The 25,684-nt window shown below is 46.2% G+C and overlaps 1 protein-coding gene across 1 annotated transcript in view; it reads right to left on the reverse strand.

Annotated features, from left to right (window-relative positions):
* Positions 1-16,550: 16,550 nt before the first annotated feature.
* LOC123730393 (adhesive plaque matrix protein-like) overlaps positions 16,551-25,684 on the reverse strand; it is a 32,603-nt gene continuing 23,469 nt past the window's right edge. Inside the window, exons 4-6 of the mRNA XM_045706833.1 lie at positions 20,308-20,345; positions 19,278-20,170; positions 16,551-18,544 (exon numbers count right to left, since the gene is read on the reverse strand). Of these exons, the coding sequence (XP_045562789.1) occupies positions 16,551-18,544; positions 19,278-20,170; positions 20,308-20,345 (2,925 nt within the window). The remainder of the gene's footprint in view (positions 18,545-19,277; positions 20,171-20,307; positions 20,346-25,684) is intronic.

Here is a 25,684-nt window from a genome sequence, read left to right on the forward strand (position 1 = left end):
CGTTACCCTGGACCCTGATCTCTCTTTTGACGAACATATCAAGACTGTTTCAAGGACAGCTTTTTTCCATCCACGTAATTGCAAACAATCTGAAACTTTCTGTCCAAAAAATGACGCAGAAAAATGTATCCATGATTTTGTCACTTCTTGGTTAGACTACTGCAATGCTCTACTTTCTTTCGTACCCGGATAAAGCACTAAATAAACTTCAGTTAGTGCTAAACACAGCTGCTAGAATCTTGACTAGAACCAAAACATTTGATCATATTACTCCAGTGCTAGCCTCTCTACACTGGCATCCTGGTTTCAAGGTTTTACTGCTAACCTACAAAGCATTACATGGGCTTGCTCCTACCTATCTCTCCGATTTGGTCCTGCCGTACATACCTACACGTACGCTACGATCACAAGATGCAGGCCTCCTTAGTCCCTAGAATTTCTAAGCAAACAGCTGGAGGCAGGGCTTTCTCCTATAGAGCTCCATTTTTATGGAATGGTCTGCCTACCCATGTGAGAGACGCAGACTCAGTCTCGACTTTTAAGTCTTTATTGAAGACTCATCGCTTCAGTAGGTCCTATGATTACATTTTTACATGATTGAGTGTAGTCTGGCCCAGGAGTGTGAGGGGGCTGAGTCTGGCCCAGGGGCTGAGTCACTTGAGTGGGTTGAGTCTCTATTTTTCTTTATTTCTCTCTCTCTGAGGTGGACCTGACCCCAAGGACCATGCCTCAGGACTACCTGGCCTGATGACTCCTTGCTGTCCCCAGTCCACCTGGCCATGCTGCTGCTCCAGTTTCAACTGTTCAACCTGCGGATATGGAACCCTGACGTGTTCACCGGAGTGCTACCTGTCCCAGACCTGCTGTTTTCAACTCTCTTGAGACAGCAGGAGCGGTAGAGATACTCTGAATGATCGGCTATGAAAAGCCAACTGACATTTACTCCTGAGGTGCTTACCTGTTGCACCCTCTACAACAACTGTGATTATTATTATTTGACCCTGCTGGTCATCTATGAACATTTTAACATCTTGGCCATGTTCTGTTATAATCTCCACCCGGCACAGCCAGAAGAGGACTGGCCACCCCTCATAGCCTGGTTCCTCTCCAGGTTTCTTCCTAGGTTATGGCCTTTCTAGGGAGTTTATCATAGTCACGTGCTTCTACACCTGCATTGCTTGCTGTTTGGGGTTTTAGGCTGGGTTTCTGTACAGCACTTTGTGACATCAGCTGATGTAAGAAGGGCTTTATAAATGTATTTGATTAATTGATTGATAATCATTTAGACAGGTTAAATTAGCTTTCTGTGGCATGTGGACTATGGTAGTCTGTTTAAAACATGTCGGTATTACAGACTCTGTCAGGGAGAGGTTGAAAATGACACCTGCCAGTTGGTCTATGCATGTTTTAAGTATACGTCCTGGTAATCCGTCTGGCTCCGTGGCTTTGTGAATGTTGACCTGTTTAAAGGTCTTGCTCACATCGGCTATGGAGAGCGTGATCACACAGTTGTCCTGAACAGCGGGTGCTCTAATGCATGGTTCAGTGTTACTTGCCTCGATGCTAGCATTAAGGCATTGAGGTTGTCTGATAGGCTTGGGTCACTGGGCAGCTTGTGGCTGGGTTTCACTTTGTAGTCCGTAATAGTTTTCAAGCCCTGCCACATCCGACGAGGAGTCAGAGCAATCTTAGTCCTGTATTGACGCATTGCTTGTTTGATGGTTCATCTGAGGGCATAAGGGGATTTCTTAGAAGCATCTGGATTAGTGTTCCACTCCTTGAAAGCGGCAACTCTATCCTTTACCTCGGTGCGGATGTTGCCTGTAATCCATTGCCCTCTGGTTGGGATATGTACATATGGTCACTGTGGGGACGATGTCGTTGATGCACTTATTGATGAAGCCAGTGACCGAGGTGGTATACCCCTCAATGCCATTGAATGAATCCAGGAACATATTCCAGTCTGTGCTAGCAAAACAGTCCTGTAGCGTAGCTTCCGCGTCATCCGAACACTTCCGTATTGAGAAAGTCACTGGTATTTCCTGATTTAGTTTTTGCTTGTAAACATAAATCAGGAGGAAAGAATGATGGTCAGATTTGCTAAATGGAGGGCGAGGGAGAGCTTTGTATGCATGTTTGTGTGTGGAGTAAAGGTGTTTTTTTTCCTCTGGTTGGACATGTGACATGCTGGTAGAAATGAGGTAAAATGGATTTAAGTTTGCCTGCATTAAAGTTCCCGGCTAATAGGAGCGCTGCTTCTGGATGAGCATTTTCTTGTTTGCTTATACAGCTCGTTGAGTGCGGTCTTAGTGGCAGCATCAGTTTTTGGTGGTAAATAGAAGGCTACGAGTAATATAGATGAGAACTCTCTTGGTAGATAGTGTGGTCTACAGCTTATCATGAGGTATTCTACCTCAGGCGAGCAATACATCAGGCAAGCAGTATCTCAAAACCTACATGTTTCAAACAAACCACTATAGTCCCTGTGCTTAAGAACTCCAAAGTAACTGTGCCTAAATGACTACCGCCCCGTAGCACTCTGTAGCCATGACTTACATCAACGTCCGGTCAATTTATCGTCAATCCAGGGGGCTCTAAACAGTTCTCACTGTTCATTTTTTTAAATATGCATGTTTGTCAACAATTGGCATGAACAATTGTACAAATACTTCCAGTGCTGCATCTCGATTCATGTCCAAATAGACATCAGACCAACATACATTTTTTTTTTACCGCTTCCAACAAAAGAGTCCTGAGAAAACATTTTGTGTGATCTCTATATAAGTTGATGTCACAGATCCAACACTATTGGTATGCACTCGAGTTGGTTGAGTTAGAAGCTTCTTCTTGAGAGGACAGCTAGTTGCTAACCAGTCAATGTTCAAGTTATCCAGAAAATAGACCTCTCTATTAACATCAAACACATTATCAAGCATTGCGTACATATTATCCAGATACTGACTGTTAGCACTTGGTGGCCTATATCAGCACAACAAAATAAGAGGCTTTAGATGAGGCAGGTGAACTTGCAACCACAATACCTCAAGAACATTTGACATGAGATCCTCTGTAAGCTTTACAGTAATATGACTCTGAACATATAACACAACAACACCTCCCCCACAGGTATTCCTGTCTTTACTGTAAATGTTATATCCATGTATTTTTATTTATTTAACCTTTATTTAACTAGGCAAGTCAGTTAAAAACAAATTCTTATTTACAATGACGGCCTAGACTGGCCAAACCCGGACAATGCTGGGCCAATTGTGTGCCACCCTATGGGACTCCCAATCACGGCCAGTTGTGATACAGCCTGGATTCGAACCAGGGTGTCTGTAGTGACGCCTCTAGCACTGATATGCAGTAGCTTAGACCGATTGTCACATGTGCTCCCTCTCCGGCCTCTAGGTCACCAGCCTGCTCGTTATGATGCACACCTGTCACCATCATTACGCGCACCTGCGCGTCATCAGACTCACCTGGACTCCATCACTTCCCTGATTTCCTTCCCTCTATCTATGTCACTTCCTTTGGTTCCTTCCCCAGGCGTTATTGTTTCTGTGTCAGTTCTGTGTGTTGTTAGTGTTTCTTATTTTGTATTATGTTGTGTTTATTTATTAAAACACTCACTCCCTGACCTTGCGTCCTGACTTCTCAGTTCACGTTGTTGCACCGATGCGCCACTCGGGAGCCCAGTATTGCTACTGACGTATCATCAAATGAAATATCTAAGTGAGTTTGAGATGGTCAGTATGAGAATGCTATCCGATGTTAGCAAGTTATTGACTTAACAAGAATGTAAGTTTTATGCCCATATCAAATATGTCTATGTCCTGGGAAACGTTCTTGTTACTTAAAACCTCATGCTAATTACATTATGAATATGAGTCTTATTACTAAAGCTACATATAAATTAAATGTGTTATTCTTAGCCCTTTCATTGGTAGCTTATCAGAGATAAATAAATCAATGTGTGTGTGATGTTGGGCCGAAGCAATTGACACTGAGGCTCTCTCATTCCTCCTAGGCTTTTGGGAAGGAGGGTGGACAATGAGCCTGTCGTAACGTATGTAAGCAATGTTCCCATGCTCTCTGTCAGCTTTCATAGCTGGGATAAGTTCTTTCTGCCACGGGTCGGCCACAGCTTCAGAGAAGTCCTCAACCTCTCGTACGATCCACCTACAGCTTTTCAGTGATCTTTATTTCTTTCTTACTTTCTCCTCAGACTTGGCCCAGTTCATCTGGGGAGTGCCAATATGGCCGACCCGTGGCTTCAAAGCCTCTCATTGGCCAATACATAGCATCAGCATTCCAAGTTTTATATACATCATTGGCTTGAACCCAATTAGTCAACTCAGCCAAGTCTGAATACTGTAAGTGACAGGAGTTAGGAAATGCACTGTCTGCTGAGTGACAGGAGTTAGGAAATGCACTGTCTGCTGAGGGACAGGAGTTAGGAGATGCACTGTCTGCTGAGGGACAGGAGTTAGGAGATGCACTGTCTGCTGAGTGACAGGAGTTAGGAGATGCACTGTCTGCTGAGTGACAGGAGTTAGGAAATGCACTGTCTGCTGAGTGACAGGAGTGAGGAGATGCACTGTCTGCTGAGGGACAGGAGTTAAGAGATGCACTGTCTGCTGAGTGACAGGAGTTAGGAGATGCACTGTCTGCTGAGGGACAGGAGTGAGGAGATGCACTGTCTGCTGAGTGACAGGAGTTAGGAGATGCACTGTCTGCTGAGGGACAGGAGTGAGGAGATGCACTGTCTGCTGAGTGACAGGAGTTAGGAGATGCACTGTCTGCTGAGGGACAGGAGTTAGGAGATGCACTGCCTGCTGAGGGACAGGAGTTAGGAGATGCACTGTCTGCTGAGTGACAGGAGTTAGGAGATGCACTGTCTGCTGAGTGACAGGAGTTAGGAGATGCACTGTCTGCTGAGTGACAGGAGTTAGGAGATGCACTGTCTGCTGAGGGACAGGAGTTAGGAGATGCACTGTCTGCTGAGTGACAGGAGTTAGGAGATGCACTGTCTGCTGAGGGACAGGAGTTAGGAGATGCACTGTCTGCTGAGGGACAGGAGTTAGGAGATGCACTGTCTGCTGAGGGACAGGAGTTAGGAGATGCACTGCCTGCTGAGTGACAGGGGTTAGGAGATGCACTGCCTGCTGAGGGACAGGAGTTAGGAAATGCACTGTCTGCTGAGTGACAAGAGTTAGGAAATGCACTGCCTGCTGAGTGACAGGGGTTAGGAGATGCACTGCCTGCTGAGGGACAGGAGTGAGGAGATGCACTGTCTGCTGAGTGACAAGAGTTAGGAGATGTTTTTTTTTTTTAGGGATGTGAATTTCTAAAATCCATACCCCTCATGCTGTCATCGAAATCAATTTCATATGACAGTTTTACATACTGTCCCCACGGAATAGAACACTATAGAACACAGAATAGAACACTATAGAACACGGAATAGAACACTATAGAACACGGAATAGAACACTATAGAACACGGAATAGAACACGGAATAGAACACGGAATAGAACACGGAATAGAACACTATAGAACACGGAATAGAACACTATAGAACACGGAATAGAACACTATAGAACACGGAATAGAACACTATAGAACACGGAATAGAACACTATAGAACACGGAATAGAACACGGAATAGAACACTATAGAACACGGAATAGAACACTATAGAACACGGAATAGAACACGGAATAGAACACTATAGAACACGGAATAGAACACTATAGAACACGGAATAGAACACTATAGAACACGGAATAGAACACTATAGAACACGGAATAGAACACTATAGAACACGGAATAGAACACTATAGAACACGGAATAGAACACGTTTCCCCTCACTAAGCCTACTAGTGCTCATGCAGAGACCATTCACTTAAAGCGTCACTCAAGAGTCCACTATAAATTTTAACCAGAAATCCCACTTTTTATACTTTATATATTATATACCAAATTCTTAATTTTCTAAATGAAGACTTGATACTCTCCAATATATATTTTACATTGTTAGATAAACTCCAGGTATATCCAGGATTAGTTCTTCATAACTTGATGGGTGACTACGGGTGTTAAAAGACTATATTATCATTTAATTTGATTGTCATACACTAAAAGGCAAGCCATTTTATTATTAGATGTTAAGTTTAAAATATGGTGATCGCTTGTGTCCTGGTTGTATCCCTATCCAACCTTTAAAACTACACAGTTCACAGGGATTAGTCAATAAACAGATGAGGGGTTGGACATCTCCTGAATGAATTGGTGGGATTGGACTTCCCTGGTGTTTGGCAATATTGAGATGGCTTTATACACTTCTGGGATTGGATTGGTTCGGCAGCAGCTTTGGGGGGGGGGGGGACCTTCACCTGCATCCCAAATGGAATTCTATTCCCTATGTTTGCCCAACTATTGGACAAAGGGGGCGTTTGACCATAGCGTACTATGTTAGGGAATAGGGTGCCATTTGGGGTGCGCAGGCCCCTTTTCTCATATTGCTATTAAATCTGTCCAGAAAAGGCTGAAGGGGAAGTGATGCGAGGTGCGTTTAACAGTCCATATAAGCACATTATGACACACGTATTCATTTCTTCATTTGTAATTTGTATTGGGTAGGTGCTATAATCTAAAATCAACATTGTTGCAACGGTGACATGCACATACATGCAGTACCGTGGGGGGGGGAGAACAAACTGAGATGACTACTGTACATGCAGTACCGTGGGGGGGTGGGGGGGTGGGGTGGGGGACAAACTGAGATGACTACTGTACATGCAGTACCGTGGGGAGGGGGGTGGGGTTTTGTGGCAAACTGAGACGACTACTGTACATGCAGTACCGTGGGGGGGTGGGGGGGGTGGGGGTGGGGGACAAACTGAGATGACTACTGTACATGCAGTACCGTGGGGGGGTGGGGTGGGGGACAAACTGAGATGACTACTGTACATGCAGTACCGTGGGGGGGTGGGGGGGGGTGGGGGGGGACAAACTGAGATGACTACTGTACATGCAGTACCGTGGGGGGGTGGGGGGGTGGGGACAAACTGAGACGACTACTGTACATGCAGTACCGTGGGGGGGTGGGGGGGGGGTGGGGACAAACTGAGACGACTACTGTACATGCAGTACCGTGGGGTGCACCAAGACACACTGTGATGGAACATTACAGTGCTAAAAACTATTTTTCAGTTTTAGATTATATATTTTTTTAATGCATTTTATTACGTCAGCAATTCTCTGCTTAATTCCATGTAATGTTTTGTGCTCAGCGCCACCCCCCCACCCCCCCCACCCCCCCTGTACTTCTGAACAATACACACATTATAGATTTTGCACAGAGTGTGTGTGTGGTACAAACTGCACACAATAGTAATCAATAAACTGTATGCCCGATGCAGCGTACTCTGCTGACCCAGGTTGTGCAAGTGGCCATGCTTTTCACACCGTAGCACAAAAAAGTCAGATGAATTTGGGCTTATCACAAAATCACCATGTTGATGTTTTAAATTGGAGAATATCGTGAAGGAAATAATTACATCTAGAATATTCTATAGTGAAGGTGTTGCATGTTGAAAGAAATGAATGCTTTTGTTGGCACACGGTTATCGCCTCACTCCTTCCCTTTCATTCTAACTTGTCCCATTGAGATGAAACCAGACAGCAGCCCTTGATTGTCAATGAAAGCAAAGCGCCGGCCTTTCTGTCTGTCTGTCTGTCTGTCTGTCTGTCTGTCTGTCTGTCTGTCTGTCTGTCTGTCTGTCTGTCTGTCTGTCTGTCTGTCTGTCTGTCTGTCTGTCTGTCTGTCTGTCTGTCTGTCTGTCTGTCTGTCTGTCTGTCTGTCTGTCTGTCTGTCTGTCTGTCTGTCTCTGTCTCTCTCTCTCCCTTAATTTGAATCCTTATTTTCTCTCTTATTATGAGAATACAGCAGGTGGTAGGTGGAGTATATTGCAGTTTAATAAAGCTTCATTTCACAGCTACAATGGTTGGCCAAGCCAAGACATTGTGCCTGTTGTTTAGTTTAACATCTTAGGTGCTGATGCTCTGCTTCAGGCGTTACGCCGGCGTTATGATGGCATTATTCAGGCTTTACGATGGCTTTACGATGGCGTTATGATGGCATTATTCAGGCTTTACGATGGCTTTACGATGGCGTTATGATGGCATTATTCAGGCTTTACGATGGCTTTACGATGGCGTTATGATGGCATTATTCAGGCGTTACAATGGCATTATGATGGCTTTATACAGGTGTTATGATGGCTTTATACAGGCGTTATGATGGCTTTATACAGGTGTTATGATGGCTTTATACAGGCGTTATGATGGCTTTATACAGGTGTTATGATGGCTTTACGATGGCATTATGATGGCGTTATGATGGCATTATTCAGGCGTTATGATGGCTTTATACAGGCGTTATGATGGCTTTATACAGGCGTTATGATGGCTTTATACAGGCGTTATGATGGCATTATGATGGCATTATTAAGGCGTTATGATGGCTTTATACAGGCGTTATGATGGCTTTACGATGGCATTATTCAGGCGTTATGATGGCTTTATACAGGCGTTATGATGGCTTTATACAGGCGTTATGATGGATTTACGATGGCATTATTCAGGCGTTATGATGGCTTTATACAGGCGTTATGATGGCTTTATACAGGCGTTATGATGGCATTACGATGGCATTATTCAGGCGTTATGATGGCTTTATACAGGCGTTATGATGGCTTTACGATGGCATTATTCAGGCATTATGGTGGCTTTATACAGGCGTTATGATGGCTTTATACAGGCGTTATGATGGCTTTACGATGGCATTATTCAGGCGTTATGATGGCTTTATACAGGCGTTATGATTTCTTTACGATGGCATTATTCAGGCGTTATGATGGCTTTATACAGGCGTTATGATGGCTTTACGATGGCATTATACAGGCGTATTGATGGCTTTACGATGGCATTATTCAGGCGTTATGATGGCTTTATACAGGCGTTATGATGGCTTTATACAGGCGTTATGATGGCTTTATACAGGCGTTATGATGGCATTATGATGGCATTATTAAGGCGTTATGATGGCTTTATACAGGCGTTATGATGGCTTTACGATGGCATTATTCAGGCGTTATGATGGCTTTATACAGGCGTTATGATGGCTTTATACAGGCGTTATGATGGATTTACGATGGCATTATTCAGGCGTTATGATGGCTTTATACAGGCGTTATGATGGCTTTATACAGGCGTTATGATGGCATTACGATGGCATTATTCAGGCGTTATGATGGCTTTATACAGGCGTTATGATGGCTTTACGATGGCATTATTCAGGCGTTATGATGGCATTACAATGACATTATTCTGGCGTTATGATGGCTTTATAAAGGCGTTATGATGGCTTTACGATGGCATTATACAGGCGTTATGATGGCATTACAATGACATTATTCTGGCGTTATGATGGCTTTATAAAGGCGTTATGATGGCTTTACGATGGCATTATACAGGCGTATTGATGGTGTTACGATGGCATTATTCAAGCGTTATGATGGCTTTATACAGGCGTTATGATGGCTTTACGATGGCTTTATTCAGGCGTAATGATGGCATTACGATGGCATTATTAAGGCATTATGATGGCTTTATACAGGCGTTATTATGGCCTTACGATGGCATTATTCAGGCGATATGATGGCTTTATACAGGCGTTATGATGGCATTATTCAGGCGTTGTGATGGCTTTATACAGGCGTTATGATGGCTTTATTCAGGCGTTATGATGGCTTTATACAGGCGTTATGATGGCTTTATACAGGCGTTATGATGGCTTTACGATGGCATTATTCAGGTGTTATGATGGCTTTATAAAAACTTTATGATGGCTTTACGATGGCATTATACAGGCGTTATGGTGGCTTTATACAGGCGTTATGATGGATTTACGATGGCATTATTCAGGCGTTATGATGGCTTTATACAGGCGTTATGATGGCTTTATACAGGCGTTATGATGGCATTACGATGGCATTATTCAGGCGTTATGATGGCTTTATACAGGCGTTATGATGGCTTTACGATGGCATTATTCAGGCGTTATGATGGCATTACAATGACATTATTCTGGCGTTATGATGGCTTTATAAAGGCGTTATGATGGCTTTACGATGGCATTATACAGGCGTATTGATGGTGTTACGATGGCATTATTCAAGCGTTATGATGGCTTTATACAGGCGTTATGATGGCTTTACGATGGCTTTATTCAGGCGTTATGATGGCATTACGATGGCATTATTAAGGCATTATGATGGCTTTATACAGGCGTTATTATGGCCTTACGATGGCATTATTCAGGCGATATGATGGCTTTATACAGGCATTATGATGGCATTATTCAGGCGTTGTGATGGCTTTATACAGGCGTTATGATGGCTTTATTCAGGCGTTATGATGGCTTTATACAGGCGTTATGATGGCTTTATACAGGCGTTATGATGGCTTTATGATGGCATTATTCAGGTGTTATGATGGCTTTATAAAAACTTTATGATGGCTTTACGATGGCTTTATAAAGGCATTATGATGGCTTTATTCAGGCGTTATGATGGCTTTACGATGGCATTATTCAGGCATTATGGTGGCTTTATACAGGCGTTATGATGGCTTTATACAGGCGTTATGATGGCTTTACGATGGCATTATTCAGGCGTTTTGATGGCTTTACAATAGCTTTATACTTGCGTTATGATGGCTTTACGATGGCATTATTCAGGCATTATGATGGCTTTATACAGGCGTTATGATTTCTTTACGATGGCATTATTCAGGCGTTATGATGGCTTTATACAGGCGTTATGATGGCTTTACGATGGCATTATACAGGCGTATTGATGGCTTTACGATGGCATTATTCAGGCGTTATGATGGCTTTATACAGGCGTTATGATGGCTTTATACAGGCGTTATGATGGCTTTACGATGGCATTATTCAGGCATTATTATGGCTTTAAACAGGCGTTATGATGGCTTTACGACGGCATTATTCAGGCGTTATGATGGCTTTATACAGGCGTTATGATTTCTTTACGATGGCATTATTCAGGCGTTATGATGGCTTTATGCAGGCGTTATGATGGCTTTACGATGGCATTATTCAGGCGTTATGATGGCATTACGGTGGCATTATTAAGGCGTTATGATGGCATTACAATGGCATTATTCAGGCGTTATGCAGGCGTTATGCAGGCGTTATGATGGCATTACGATGGCATTATTAAGGCGTTATGATGGCTTTATACAGGCGTTATGATGGCATTACGATGGCATTATTCAGGCGTTATGATGGCATTATTCAGGCTTTATGATGGCGTTATGCAGGCGTTATGATGGCTTTACGATGGCATTATTCAGGCGTTATGATGGCTTTATACAGGCGTTATGATGGCTTTATACAGGCGTTATGATGGCTTTATACAGGCGTTATGATGGCTTTATACAGGCGTTATGATGGCATTATTCAGGCGTTATGATGGCATTACGGTGGCATTATTAAGGCGTTATGATGGCATTACAATGGCATTATTCAGGCGTTATGCAGGCGTTATGATGGCATTACGATGGCATTATTAAGGCGTTATGATGGCTTTATACAGGCGTTATGATGGCATTACGATGGCATTATTCAGGCTTTATGATGGCGTTATGCAGGCTTTATGATGGCGTAATGCAGGCTTTATGATGGCGTTATGCAGGCTTTATGATGGCGTTATGCAGGCTTTATGATGGCGTTATGCAGGCGTTATGAGGGCTTTATGCAGGCTTTATGATGCCGTTAAGCAGGCGTTATGAGGGCTTTAGGGCAGGCATTATGATGCCATTATGCAGGCGTTATGAGGGCTTTAGGGCAGGCATTATGATGGCGTTATGCAGGCTTTATGATGGCGTTATGAAGGGGGAAATGATTGTGTGAGCTAGGGACTTAGAAGATCACATTCAGAGTGGCTTTGTGCACAATCATCATTAAAACACGCTCTCAATGTCATGGGCCTGTATTCTACACCATACAGTATGTAGCAGGGCCTGTATTCTACACCATACAGTATGTAGCAGGGCCTGTATTCTACACCATACAGTAACTAGCAAGGCCTGTATTCTACACCATACAGTAACTAGCAAGGCCTGTATTCTACACCATACAGTATGTAGCAGGGCCTGTATTCTACACCATACAGTAAGTAGCAGTCCCTGTATTCTACACCATACAGTAACCAGCAAGGCCTGTATTCTACACCATACAGTATGTAGCAGGGCCTGTATTCTACACCATACAGTATGTAGAAGGGCCTGCCTGTATTCTACACCATACAGTATGTAGCAGGGCCTGTATTCTACGCCATACAGTAACTAGCAGGGTCTGTATTCTACACCATACAGTAACTAGCAGGGCCTGTATTCTATACCATACAGTAACTAGCAGGGTCTGTATTCTACACCATACAGTATGTAGCAGGGCCTGTATTCTACACCATACAGTATGTAGCAGGGCCTGTATTCTACACCATACAGTATGTAGAAGGGTCTGTCTGTATTCTACACCATACAGTATGTAACAGGGCCTGTATTCTACACCATACAGTATGTAGAAGGGCCTGTATTCTACACCATACAGTATGTAGAAGGGTCTGTCTTTGTTCTACACCATACAGTATGTAGCAGGGCCTGTATTCTACACCATACAGTAACTAGCAGGGCCTGTATTCTACACCATACAGTTTGTAGCAGGGCCTGTATTCTACACCATACAGTATGTAGCAGGGCCTGTATTCTACACCATACAGTAACTAGCAGGGTCTGTATTATATACCATTTGTACGTTTGCCCACTGACAAAGAAATGATCAGTCTATAATTTTAATGGTAGGTTTATTTGAACAGTGAGAGACAGAATAACAATAAAAAAATGCAGAAAAACGCATGTCAAAAATGTTATAAGTTGATTTGCATTTTAATAAGGGAAATAAGTATTTGACCCCTCTGCAAAACATGACTTAGTACTTGGTGGCAAAACCCTTGTTGGCAATCACAGAGGTCAGACATTTCTTGTAGTTGGCCACCAGTATCTACAGGGACGAGTTAGCGTCAGAGAAACAGATCATACTAGGCTGTTGTAGCCTACGCTGCGTTGAAGCATCTTCGTCTGTCACCCAGAGCGTTGGGCCAGTAACTAAAAGGATGGTAGATCAAATCCCTGAGCTGACAAGGATCAAATCTGTCGTTCTCCCCTGAACAATGCACTTGTTCCTAGGCCGTCATTGTAAATACGAATTTGTTCTTAACTGACTTGCCTAGTTAGATAAAGGCTATTTAAAAAAAACAAAGATCTGTCTGTCAGTTCTACCCTACCCAGGCTAATCCGACTCTTCAGGCTCCTGGTGTCACACCCTGATCTGTTTCACATGTCTTGTGCTTGTCTCCACCCCCCATCAGGTGTCTCCCATTTGTTCCCATTATCACCCGTGTATTTATACCGGTGGTTTCTATATCGGTTTGTCGGTTGGCAGTTCGTCTTCTCTCATCAAGCCTACCAGAGTGGTTTTCCGTACGCCTGTTTTTCTAATCCCTGTTTTCTAGTCCTCCCGGTTCCGACCTTTTCTTTACCTGCCCTGACCCCCACCCTGAGCCTGCCTGCCGTCCTGTACCCATCTGACTCTGACCTGGTTTACGAACTTCTGCCTGTCCTCGACCTGCCTCTTGCCTGCCCCTTGTCTATTAATAAATATCAGAGACTAAAACCATCTGCCTCTTGTGTCTGCATTTGGGTGTCGTCCTGTGTCGTTATACCTGGCTGTAATGAAGGACTCTTGAATATCCCGGTATATTAAGAGTATCCCATCCATCTACTGCTGATTGTGCCTTAGCCGTAATACCTCAAGTATTACCTGAAGCACCAACAGGTTATAGGTTTGAGGACTGTTCATATTGAAGGTTATAGGTTTAAGGACTGGGCATATTGAAGGCTATAGGTTTGAGGACTGGACATATTGAAGGTTATAGGTTTGAGGACTGGACATATTGAAGGTTATAGGTTTGAGGACTGGGCATATTGAAGGTTATAGGTTTGAGGACTGGACATATTGAAGGTTATAGGTTTGAGGACTGGACATATTGAAGGTTATAGGTTTGAGGACTGGGCATATTGAAGGTTATAGGTTTGAGGACTGGGCATATTGAAGGTTATAGGTTTGAGGACTGGGCATATTGAAGGTTATAGGTTTGAGGACTGGACATATTGAAGGTTATAGGTTTGAGGACTGGACATATTGAAGGTTATAGGTTTGAGGACTGGGCATATTGAAGGTTATAGGTTTGAGGACTGGGCATATTGAAGGTTATAGGTTTGAGGACTGGGCATATTGAAGGTTATAGGTTTGAGGACTGGACATATTGAAGGTTATAGGTTTGAGGACTGGACATATTGACGCTTAATGTTTTGAGGACCGGACATATTGAAGGTTATAGGTTTGAGGACTGGGCATATTGAAGGTTATAGGTTTGAGGACCGGACATATTGAAGGTTATAGGTTTGAGGACTGGACATATTGAAGGTTATAGGTTTGAGGACTGGATATACTTAAGGTTATAGGTTTGACGTAGCAGTGTAAATACATTATACAAGTCAAATGAAAAAGTCAGTAAGTCATTGTAACTCTGAAAAGTGTTTTGGTGATGTCTTTAAACCACGCTCCTCTTCAGTGTCAAACATCAGCAGCAGCGCTGGACGTTTAATGACTGTCTATCTGTGTCCCAAATAGAACCCTATTCACTATGGGTCCTGGTCAAGAGTAGTCCACTATGTAGGGAATAGGGTGCCATTTAGGATGCATGAAGATGGTCTTTTTAATGACGTGGGAGCGCTCAAACACTTCAAAGTGACCAAACGTTTAACCCAGATCTCACAGGGTATATCCAACTCAATACAGGCCAAGTGAGGACTAATTGAAAATTAACCTAATTATGGAAATTGCCATCTGAGAAATCAAGCACAATTCTCTGTCCCATATTATATTCTATTCCCTATATAGTACACTACTTCTGACTAGGTCCCTGTATAGGGAATAGGGTGTCATGTGGGACAATGTCCAGATGTTCACTTGGATCTCATCTGGAGGACCCAGCGCTACTACATTAATAAAGATGGAGTAGAAACACAAAAAGAACAACGAGAGAGGCAGAGACAACGAGAGAGGCAGAGACAACGAGCGAGGCAGAGACAACGAGCGAGGCAGAGACAACGAGAGAGGCAGAGACAACGAGCGAGGCAGAGACAATGAGAGAGGCAGAAGCAACGAGAGAGGCAGAGGCAACGAGAGAGACAACGAGAGAGACAACGAGAGAGACAGAGACAACGAGCGAGGCAGAGGCAACGAGAGAGGCAGAGGCAACGAGAGAGGCAGAGGCAACGAGAGAGGCAGAGGCAACGAGAGAGACAACGAGAGAGACAACGAGAGAGACAACGAGAGAGGCAGAGGCAACGAGAGAGGCAGAGGCAACGAGAGAGGCAGAGGCAACGAGGGAGGCAGAGGCAACGAGAGAGACGAGAGAGACAACGAGAGAGGCAACGAGAGAGACAATGAGAGAGGCAATGAGAAAGACAACGAGCGAGGCAGAGACAGCAGGGAACCTCATCCCCCTAGCTTAAACAACAGGGAACCTCATCCCCCTAGCTTCAACAGCAGGGAACCTCAACCGCCTAGCTTCAACAACACGGAACCTCATCCCCCTAGCTTCAACAACAGGGAACCTCCTCCCCCCTCCCTTCAACAACAGGGAACCTCAACCGCCTAGCTTCAACAACAGGGAACCTCAACCCCCTATCTTCAACAACAGGGAACCTCAACCCCCTAGCTTCAACAACAGGGAACCTCAACCCCCTAGCTTCAACAACAGGGAACCTCCTCCCCCTAGCTTCAACAACAGGGAACCTCCTCCCCCTAGCTTAAACAACAGGGTACCTCATCCCCCTAGCTTCAACAACAGGGAACTTCAACCCCATAGCTTCAACAACAGGGAACCTCAACCCCCTATCTTCAACAACAGGGAACCTCATTCCTCTAGCTTCAACAACAGGGAACCTCCTCCCCCCTCCCTTCAACAACAGGGAACCTCAACCCCCTAGCTTCAACAACAGGGAACCTCAACCCCCTAGCTTCAACAGCAGGGAACCTCATTCCTCTAGCTTCAACAACAGGGAACCTCCTCCCCCCTCCCTTCAACAGCAGGGAACCTCATCCCCTACCTTCAAATCCATAATCTCAGCCTCTAGTCTGACTCTACAGCCGGCTTAGGTCCGACTCTTCAGCCGGCTTAGGTCCGACTCTACAGCCGGCTTAGGTTCGACTCTACAGCAGGCTTAGGTCCGACTCTACAGCCGGCTTAGGTCCGACTCAACAGCCGGCTTAGGCTCGACTCTACAGCCGGCTTAGGTCCGACTCTACAGCCGGCTTAGGACCGACTCTACAGTTGAATAGGTCTCTCTGCGTCTGGCACCGGTTGAATAGGTCTCACTGCGTCTGGCACCAGTTGAATAGGTCTCACTGCGTCTGGCACCAGTTGAATAGGTCTCACTGCGTCTGCCACCAGTTGAATAGGTCTCACTGCGTCTGGCTCCAGTTGAATAGGTCTCACTGCGTCTGGCTCCAGTTGAATAGGTCTCACTGCGTCTGGCTCCAGTTGAATAGGTCTCACTGCGTCTGGCTCCAGTTGAATAGGTCTCACTGCGTCTGGCTCCAGTTGAATAGGTCTCACTGCGTCTGGCTCCAGTTGAATAGGTCTCACTGCATCTGGCTCCAGTTGAATAGGTCTCACTGCGTCTGGCTCCAGTTGAATAGGTCTCACTGTTTGAGGCTCCAGCTGAATAGGTCTCACTGCGTCTGGCTCCAGTTGAATAGGTCTCACTGTGTGAGGCTCCAGTTGAATAGGTCTCACTGCGTCTGGCTCCAGTTGAATAGGTCTCACTGCGTCTGGCTCCAGTTGAATAGGTCTCACTGCGTCTGGCTCCAGTTGAATCTGTCTCACTGCGTCTGGCTCCAGTTGAATAGGTCTCACTGCGTCTGGCTCCAGTTGAATAGGTCTCACTGCATCTGGCTCCAGTTGAATAGGTCTCACTGCGTCTGGCTCCAGTTGAATAGGTCTCACTGCGTCTGGCTCCAGTTGAATAGATCTCACTGCGTCTGGCACCAGTTGAATAGGTCTCTCTGCGTCTGGCACCAGTTGAATAGGTCTCACTGCGTCTGGCACCAGTTGAATAGGTCTCACTGCGTCTGGCTCCAGTTGAATAGGTCTCACTGGTTGAATAGGTCTCACTGCGTCTGGCTCCAGTTGAATAGGTCTCACTGCGTCTGGCTCCAGTTGAATAGGTCTCACTGCGTCTGGCTCCAGTTGAATAGGTCTCACTTCGTCTGGCTCCAGTTGAATAGGTCTCACTGCTTCTGGCTCCAGTTGAATAGGTCTCACTGTGTGAGGCTCCAGTTGAATAGGTCTCACTGCGTCATTCTCCAGTTGAATAGGTCTCACTGCGTCTGGCTCCAGTTGAATAGGTCTCACTGCGTCTGGCTCCAGTTGAATAGGTCTCACTGCGTCTGGCTCCAGTTGAATAGGTCTCACTGCGTCTGGCACCAGTTGAATAGGTCTCACTGCGTCTGGCACCAGTTGAATAGGTCTCACTGCGTCTGGCTCCAGTTGAATAGGTCTCACTGCGTCTGGCTCCAGTTGAATAGGTCTCTCTGCGTCTGGCTCCAGTTGAATAGGTCTCACTGCGTCTGGCTCCAGTTGAATAGGTCTCACTGCGTCTGGCTCCAGTTGAATAGGTCTCACTGCGTCTGGCTCCAGTTGAATAGGTCTCACTGCCTCTGGCACCAGTTGAATAGGTCTCTCTGCGTCTGGCACCAGTTGAATAGGTCTCACTGCGTCTGGCACCAGTTGAATAGGTCTAACTGCATCTGGCACCAGTTGAATAGGTCTCACTGCATCTGTATCCAGTTGAATAGGTCTCACTGCATCTGGCTCCAGTTGAATAGGTCTCACTGCGTCTGGCTCCAGTTTAATAGGTCTCACTGCGTCTGGCTCCAGTTGAATAGGTCTCACTGCGTCTGGCTCCAGTTGAATAGGTCTCACTGCGTCTGGCTCCAGTTGAATAGGTCTCACTGCGTCTGGCTCCAGCTGAATAGGTCTCACTGCGTCTGACTCCAGTTGAATAGGTTTCACTGCGTCTGGCTCCAGTTGAATAGGTCTCACTGCGTCTGGCTCCAGTTGAATAGGTCTCACTGCGTCTGGCTCCAGTTGAATAGGTCTCACTGCGTCTGGCTCCAGTTGAATAGGTCTCACTGCGTCTGGCTCCAGTTGAATAGGTCTCACTGCGTCTGGCTCCAGTTGAATAGGTCTCACTGCGTCTGGCACCAGTTGAATAGGTCTCACTGCGTCTGGCACCAGTTGAATAGGTCTCACTGCATCTGGCACCAGTTGAATAGGTCTCACTGCGTCTGGCTACAGTTGAATAGGTCTCACTGCGTCTGGCTCCAGTTGAATAGGTCTCACTGCGTCTGGCTCCAGTTGAATAGGTCTCACTGCATCTGGCACCAGTTGAATAGGTCTCTCTGCGTCTGGCACCAGTTGAATAGGTCTCACTGCGTCTGGCTCCAGTTGAATAGCTCTCACTGCGTCTGGCTCCAGTTGAATAGGTCTCACTGCGTCTGGATCCAGTTGAATAGGTCTCACTGCGTCTGGCTCCAGTTGAATAGGTCTCACTGCGTCTGGCTCCAGTTGAATAGGTCTCACTGCGTCTGGCTCCAGTTGAATAGGTCTCACTGCGTCTGGCTCCAGTTGAATAGGTCTCACTGGTTGAATAGGTCTCACTGCGTCTGGCTCCAGTTGAATAGGTCTCACTGCGTCTGGCTCCAGTTGAATAGGTCTCACTGCGTCTGGCTCCAGTTGAATAGGTCTCACTGCGTCTGGCTCCAGTTGAATAGGTCTCACTGCATCTGGCTCCAGTTGAATAGGTCTCACTGCGTCTGGCACCAGTTGAATAGGTCTCACTGCGTCTGGCACCAGTTGAATAGGTCTAACTGCATCTGGCACCAGTTGAATAGGTCTCACTGCATCTGTATCCAGTTGAATAGGTCTCACTGCATCTGGCTCCAGTTGAATAGGTCTCACTGCGTCTGGCTCCAGTTTAATAGGTCTCACTGCGTCTGGCTCCAGTTGAATAGGTCTCACTGCGTCTGGCTCCAGTTGAATAGGTCTCACTGCGTCTGGCTCCAGTTGAATAGGTCTCACTGCGTCTGGCACCAGTTGAATAGGTCTCTCTGCGTCTGGCACCAGTTAAATAGGTCTCACTGCGTCTGGCACCAGTTGAATAGGTCTCACTGCGTCTGGCACCAGTTGAATAGGTCTCACTGCGTCTGGATCCAGTTGAATACGTCTCACTGCGTCTGGCTCCAGTTGAATAGGTCTCACTGCGTCTGGCTCCAGTTGAATAGGTCTCACTGCGTCTGGCTCCAGTTGAATAGGTCTCACTGCGTCTGGATCCAGTTGAATAGGTCTCACTGCGTCTGGCTCCAGTTGAATAGGTCTCACTGCGTCTGGCTCCAGTTGAATAGGTCTCACTGCGTCTGGCTCCAGTTGAATAGGTCTCACTGCGTCTGGCTCCAGTTGAATAGGTCTCACTGGTTGAATAGGTCTCACTGCGTCTGGCTCCAGTTGAATAGGTCTCACTGCGTCTGGCTCCAGTTGAATAGGTCTCACTGCGTCTGGCTCCAGTTGAATAGGTCTCACTGCGTCTGGCTCCAGTTGAATAGGTCTCACTGCATCTGGCTCCAGTTGAATAGGTCTCACTGCGTCTGGCTCCAGTTGAATATGTCTCACTGCGTCTGGCTCCAGTTGAATAGGTCTCACTGCGTCTGGCTCCAGTTGAATAGGTCTCACTGCGTCTGGCTCCAGTTGAATAGGTCTCACTGCGTCTGGCTCCAGTTGAATAGGTCTCACTGCGTCTGGCTCCAGTTGAATAGGTCTCACTGCGTCTGGCTCCAGTTGAATAGGTCTCACTGCGTCTGGCTCCAGTTGAATAGGTCTCATTGCATCTGGCTCCAGTTGAACCAATGTACAACTAGTGACTCATGGTCCATCTCTCGGACTTCATGCATTGGAAAAATCCAGGAGATGTTCATCGTAAAAAAAACTCATGCCAACAATTTTATCTTATCTTTATCATGCCGACCTCCCAAAGTCCAGCACTACTACCGCCCTGGCTGACAGCTACACATTTCAGAAAACCAACAATGGTGAGGGTGTTACTTGCTAACATGTCAAATCAAAAATAGAAATCAAATCACAGACTTAGATACTGTAGAATAGTATAGAAAACAGTATATACACATATGAGATGAGTAATGCCAGATATGTAAACATTATTAAAGTGACTAGTGTTCCGTTCCTTAAAGTGGCCAGTGATTTCTAGTCTATGACTACAGGCAGCAGCCTCTAATGTGCTAGTGATGGCTGTTTAACAGTCTGATGGCCATGAAATAGCTGTTTTTCAGTCTCTTGGTCCCAACTTTGATGCACCTGTACTGACCTCGCCTTCTGGATGATAGCGGGGTGAACAGGCAGTGGCTCGGGTAGTTGATGTCCTTGATGATCTGTTTGGCCTTCTTGTGACATCGGGTGCTGTAGGTTTCCTGGAGGGCAGGTAGTTTGCCCCCGGTGAAGCGTTGGGCAGACCGTACCACTCTCTGGAGAGCCCTGCGGTTGTGGGCGGTGCAGTTGCCATATCAGGCGGTGATACAGCCCGACAGGATGCTTTCAATTGTGCATCTGTTAAATTTGTGAGGGTTTTAGGTGACAAGCCAAATTTCTTCACCCTCCTGAGGTTGAAGAGGCTCTGTTGCGCCTTCTTCACCACACTGTCTGTGTGGGTGGTCCATTTCAGTTTGTCATTGTTGTGTACGCAAAGGAACTTGAAGCTTTCTACCTTCTCCACTGCGGTCCCGTCGACCCAGGGCCTCGAGGTTAATGAGCTTGGAGGGTACTATGGTGTTGAATGCTGAGCTATAGTCAATAAACAGCATTTTTACATACAGTTGAACTCGGAAGTTACATACACCTTAGCCAAATACATTGAAACTCAGTTTTTCACAATTCCTGACATTTAATCCTAGTAAGAATTCCTTGTCTTAGGTCATTTAGGATCACCACTTAATTTTAGGAATGTGAAATGTCAGAATAATAGTAGAGAGTGATTTATTTCAGCATTTATTTCTTTCATCACATGCCCAGTGTGTCAGATGGTTACATACACTCAATTAGTATTTGGTAGCATTGCCTTGAAATTGTTTAACTTGGGTCAAACGTTTAGGGTAGCCTTCCACATGCTTCCCACAATAAGTTGGGTGAATTTTGGCCCATTCCTCCTGACAGAGCTGGTGTAACTGAGTCGGGTTTGTAGGCCTCCTTGCTCGCACACACTTTTTTCAGTTCTGCCCAAAAGTTTTTTATAGGATTGTGGTCAGGTCTTTGTGATGGCCTCTCCAATACCTTGACTTTGTTGTCCTTAAGCCATTTTGCCACAACTTTGGAAGTATGCTTAGGGTCATTGTCCATTTGGAAGACCCATTTGCAACCAAGCTTTAACTTCCTGACTGGTGTTTTGAGATGTTGCTTCAATATATCTACATAATTTTCCTACCTCATGATGCCATCTATTTTGTGAAGTGCACCAGTCCCTCCTGCAAAGCACCCCCAAAACATGATGCTGCCTCCCCGTGCTTCACGGTTGGGATGGTGTTCTTCGGCTTGGTCATTATGGCCAAACAGTTGTATTTTTGTTTCATCAGACCAGAGGACATTTCTCCAAAAAGTACGATCTTTGTCCCCATGTGCAGTTGCAAACCGTAGTCTGGCTTTTTTATGGCGGTTTTGGAGCAGTGGCTTCTTCCTTGCTGAGCGGCCTTTCATGTTATGTCGATATAGGACTCGTTTTACTGTGGAAAAAGATACTTTTGTACCTGTTTCCTCCAGCATCTTCACAAGGTCCTTTGCTGTTGTTCTGGGATTGATTTGCACATTTCTCACCAAAGTACGTTCATCTCTAGGAGACAGATCGCGTCTCCTTCCTGAGCAGTATAACGGCTGCGTGTTCCCATGCTGTTTATACTTGCATACTATTGTTTGTACATATGAACATGGCACCTTCAATTGCTCCCAAGGATGAATCAGACTTGTGGAGGTCACCAATTTATTTTCTGAGGTCTTGGCTGATTTCTTATGATTTTCCCAAAATGTCAAGCAAAGAGGCACTGAGTTTGAAGGTAGGCCTTGAAATACATCCACAGGTACACATCCAATTGAAGCTTCTAAAGCCATGGCATCGTTTTCTGGAATTGTCCAAGCTGTTTAAAGGCACAGTCAACTTAGTGTTTGTAAACTTCTGACCCACTGGAATTGTGATGAAGTGAATTATAAGTGAAATAATCTGTCTGTAAACAATTGTTGGAAAAATGACTTGTCATGCACAAAGTAGATGTCCTAACCGACTTTTTTTTTTAACCTTTATTTAATTAGGCAAGTCAGTTAAGAACAAATTCTTATTTTCAATGACGGCCTAGGAACAGTGGGTTAACTGCCTTGTTCAGGGGCAGAACAACAGATTTGTACTTTGTCAGCTCGGGGATTCGATCTTGCAACCTTTTGGTTACTAGTTCAATGGTCTAACCACTAGGCTATAGTTTGTTAACAAGAAGTTTGTGGAGAGGTTCAAAAACGAGTTAATGAGTCCAACCTAAGTGTATGTAAACTTCCAACTTCAACTGTAGGTATTCCTGTTGTCCAGTTGGGATAGGGCAGGTTGCAGAGTGATGGCAGTTGCATCGTCTGTGTATCTATTGGGGCGGTAAGCAAATTGGAGTGTGTCTAGGGTGTCAGGTAGGGTGGAGGTGATATGATCCTTGACTAGTCTCTCAAAGCCCTTCATGATGACAGAGGTGAGTGCTATGGGGCGATAGTCATTAAGTTCAGTTACCTTTGCCTTCTTGGGTACAAGAACAATGGTGGCCATATTGAAACATGTGGGGACAGCAGACTGGGATAGGGAGAGCTTGAATATGCCCGTAAACACACCAGCCTGCTGGTCTGCGCATGTTCTGAGGATGCAGCTAGTGATGTCGTCTTGGCCGGAAGCCTTGCGAGGGCTAACACGTTTAAATGTTTTACTCACGTTGGCCACGGAGAAGGAGAGCCCACAGTCCTTGGTAGCGGCCGCATCGGTGGCACTGTGTTATCCTCAAAGCGTGCGAAGACGTGGCTGGTTTTCCTTTTGTAGTCCAGGATTGTCTGTAGTCCCTGCCACATACGTCTTGTGTCTGAGCCGTTGAATTGTGACTCCACTTTATCTCTATACTGACGTTTAGCTTGTTTTGACTGCTTGTTTACACTGTTTATTTTCTGCTTTATTACCAGTCACCTTGCCATGGTTAAATGCGGTGGTTCGCGCTTTTGGTTTCGCGCGAATGCCACCATCTATATCAAGCAAAGCTCCTGCAACATCTGTCTGATGCTGTACAATTGCCATCACATTGTACTCTGTCCCAGGTCACTAGCCTGGCTGAAAAACTACACCACAGGAAGGAGGTTGTTACTAGCCTGGCTGCACCACAGGAAGGAGGTTGTTACTAGCCTGGCTGCACCACAGGAAGGAGGTTGTTACTAGCCTGGCTCCACCACAGGAAGGAGGTTGTTACTAGCCTGGCTCCACCACAGGAAGGAGGTTGTTACTAGCCTGGCTCCACAGCTCCACCACAGGAAGGAGGTTGTTACTAGCCTGGCTCCACCACAGGAAGGAGGTTGTCACTAGCCTGGCTGAAAAACTACACCACAGGAAGGAGGTTGTTACTAGCCTGGCTCCACAGCTCCACCACAGGAAGGAGGTTTTTACTAGCCTGGCTCCACCACAGGAAGGAGGTTGTTACTAGCCTGGCTCCACCACAGGAAGGAGGTTGTTACTAGCCTGGCTCCACCACAGGAAGGAGGTTGTTACTAGCCTGGCTCCACAGCTCCACCACAGGAAGGAGGTTGTTACTAGCCTGGCTCCACCACAGGAAGGAGGTTGTCACTAGCCTGGCTGAAAAACTACACCACAGGAAGGAGGTTGTTACTAGCCTGGCTCCACAGCTCCACCACAGGAAGGAGGTTTTTACTAGCCTGGCTCCACCACAGGAAGGAGGTTGTTACTAGCCTGGCTCCACCACAGGAAGGAGGTTGTTACTAGCCTGGCTCCACAGCTCCACCACAGGAAGGAGGTTGTTACTAGCCTGGCTCCACCACAGGAAGGAGGTTGTTACTAGCCTGGCTCCACCACAGGAAGGAGGTTGTTACTAGCCTGGCTCCACCACAGGAAGGAGGTTGTTACTAGCCTGGCTCCACCACAGGAAGGAGGTTGTTACTAGCCTGGCTCCACCACAGGAAGGAGGTTGTTACTAGCCTGGCTCCACCACAGGAAGGAGGTTGTTACTAGCCTGGCTCCACCACAGGAAGGAGGTTGTTACTAGCCTGGCTCCACTGCTCCACCACAGGAAGGAGGTTGTTACTAGCCTGGCTCCACCACAGGAAGGAGGTTGTTACTAGCCTGGCTCCACCACAGGAAGGAGGTTGTTACTAGCCTGGCTCCACCACAGGAAGGAGGTTGTTACTAGCCTGGCTGAACAGCTCCACCACAGGAAGGAGGTTGTTACTAGCCTGGCTCCACCACAGGAAGGAGGTTGTTACTAGCCTGGCTCCACAGCTCCACCACAGGAAGGAGGTTGTTACTAGCCTGGCTCCACCACAGGAAGGAGGTTGTTACTAGCCTGGCTCCACCACAGGAAGGAGGTTGTTACTAGCCTGGCTCCACCACAGGAAGGAGGTTGTTACTAGCCTGGCTGAACAGCTCCACCACAGGAAGGAGGTTGTTACTAGCCTGGCTCCACCACAGGAAGGAGGTTGTTACTAGCCTGGCTCCACCACAGGAAGGAGGTTGTTACTAGCCTGGCTGAACAGCTACACCACAGGAAGGAGGTTGTTACTAGCCTGGCTGAACAGCTCCACCACAGGAAGGAGGTTGTTACTAGCCTGGCTCCACAGCTCCACCACAGGAAGGAGGTTGTTACTAGCCTGGCTCCACAGCTCCACCACAGGAAGGAGGTTGTTACTAGCCTGGCTCCACAGCTCCACCACAGGAAGGAGGTTGTTAGTAGCCTGGCTCCACCACAGGAAGGAGGTTGTTACTAGCCTGGCTCCACCACAGGAAGGAGGTTGTTACTAGCCTGGCTCCACCACAGGAAGGAGGTTGTTACTAGCCTGGCTCCACAGCTCCACCACAGGAAGGAGGTTGTTACTAGCCTGGCTCCACCACAGGAAGGAGGTTGTTACTAGCCTGGCTCCACCACAGGAAGGAGGTTGTTACTAGCCTGGCTCCACCACAGGAAGGAGGTTGTTACTAGCCTGGCTCCACCACAGGAAGGAGGTTGTTACTAGCCTGGCTCCACCACAGGAAGGAGGTTGTTACTAGCCTGGCTCCACCACAGGAAGGAGGTTGTTACTAGCCTGGCTCCACCACAGGAAGG

This window comes from Salmo salar, chromosome ssa24 (assembly GCF_905237065.1).
Source record: "Salmo salar chromosome ssa24, Ssal_v3.1, whole genome shotgun sequence".
NCBI classification, from domain to species: domain Eukaryota; kingdom Metazoa; phylum Chordata; class Actinopteri; order Salmoniformes; family Salmonidae; genus Salmo; species Salmo salar.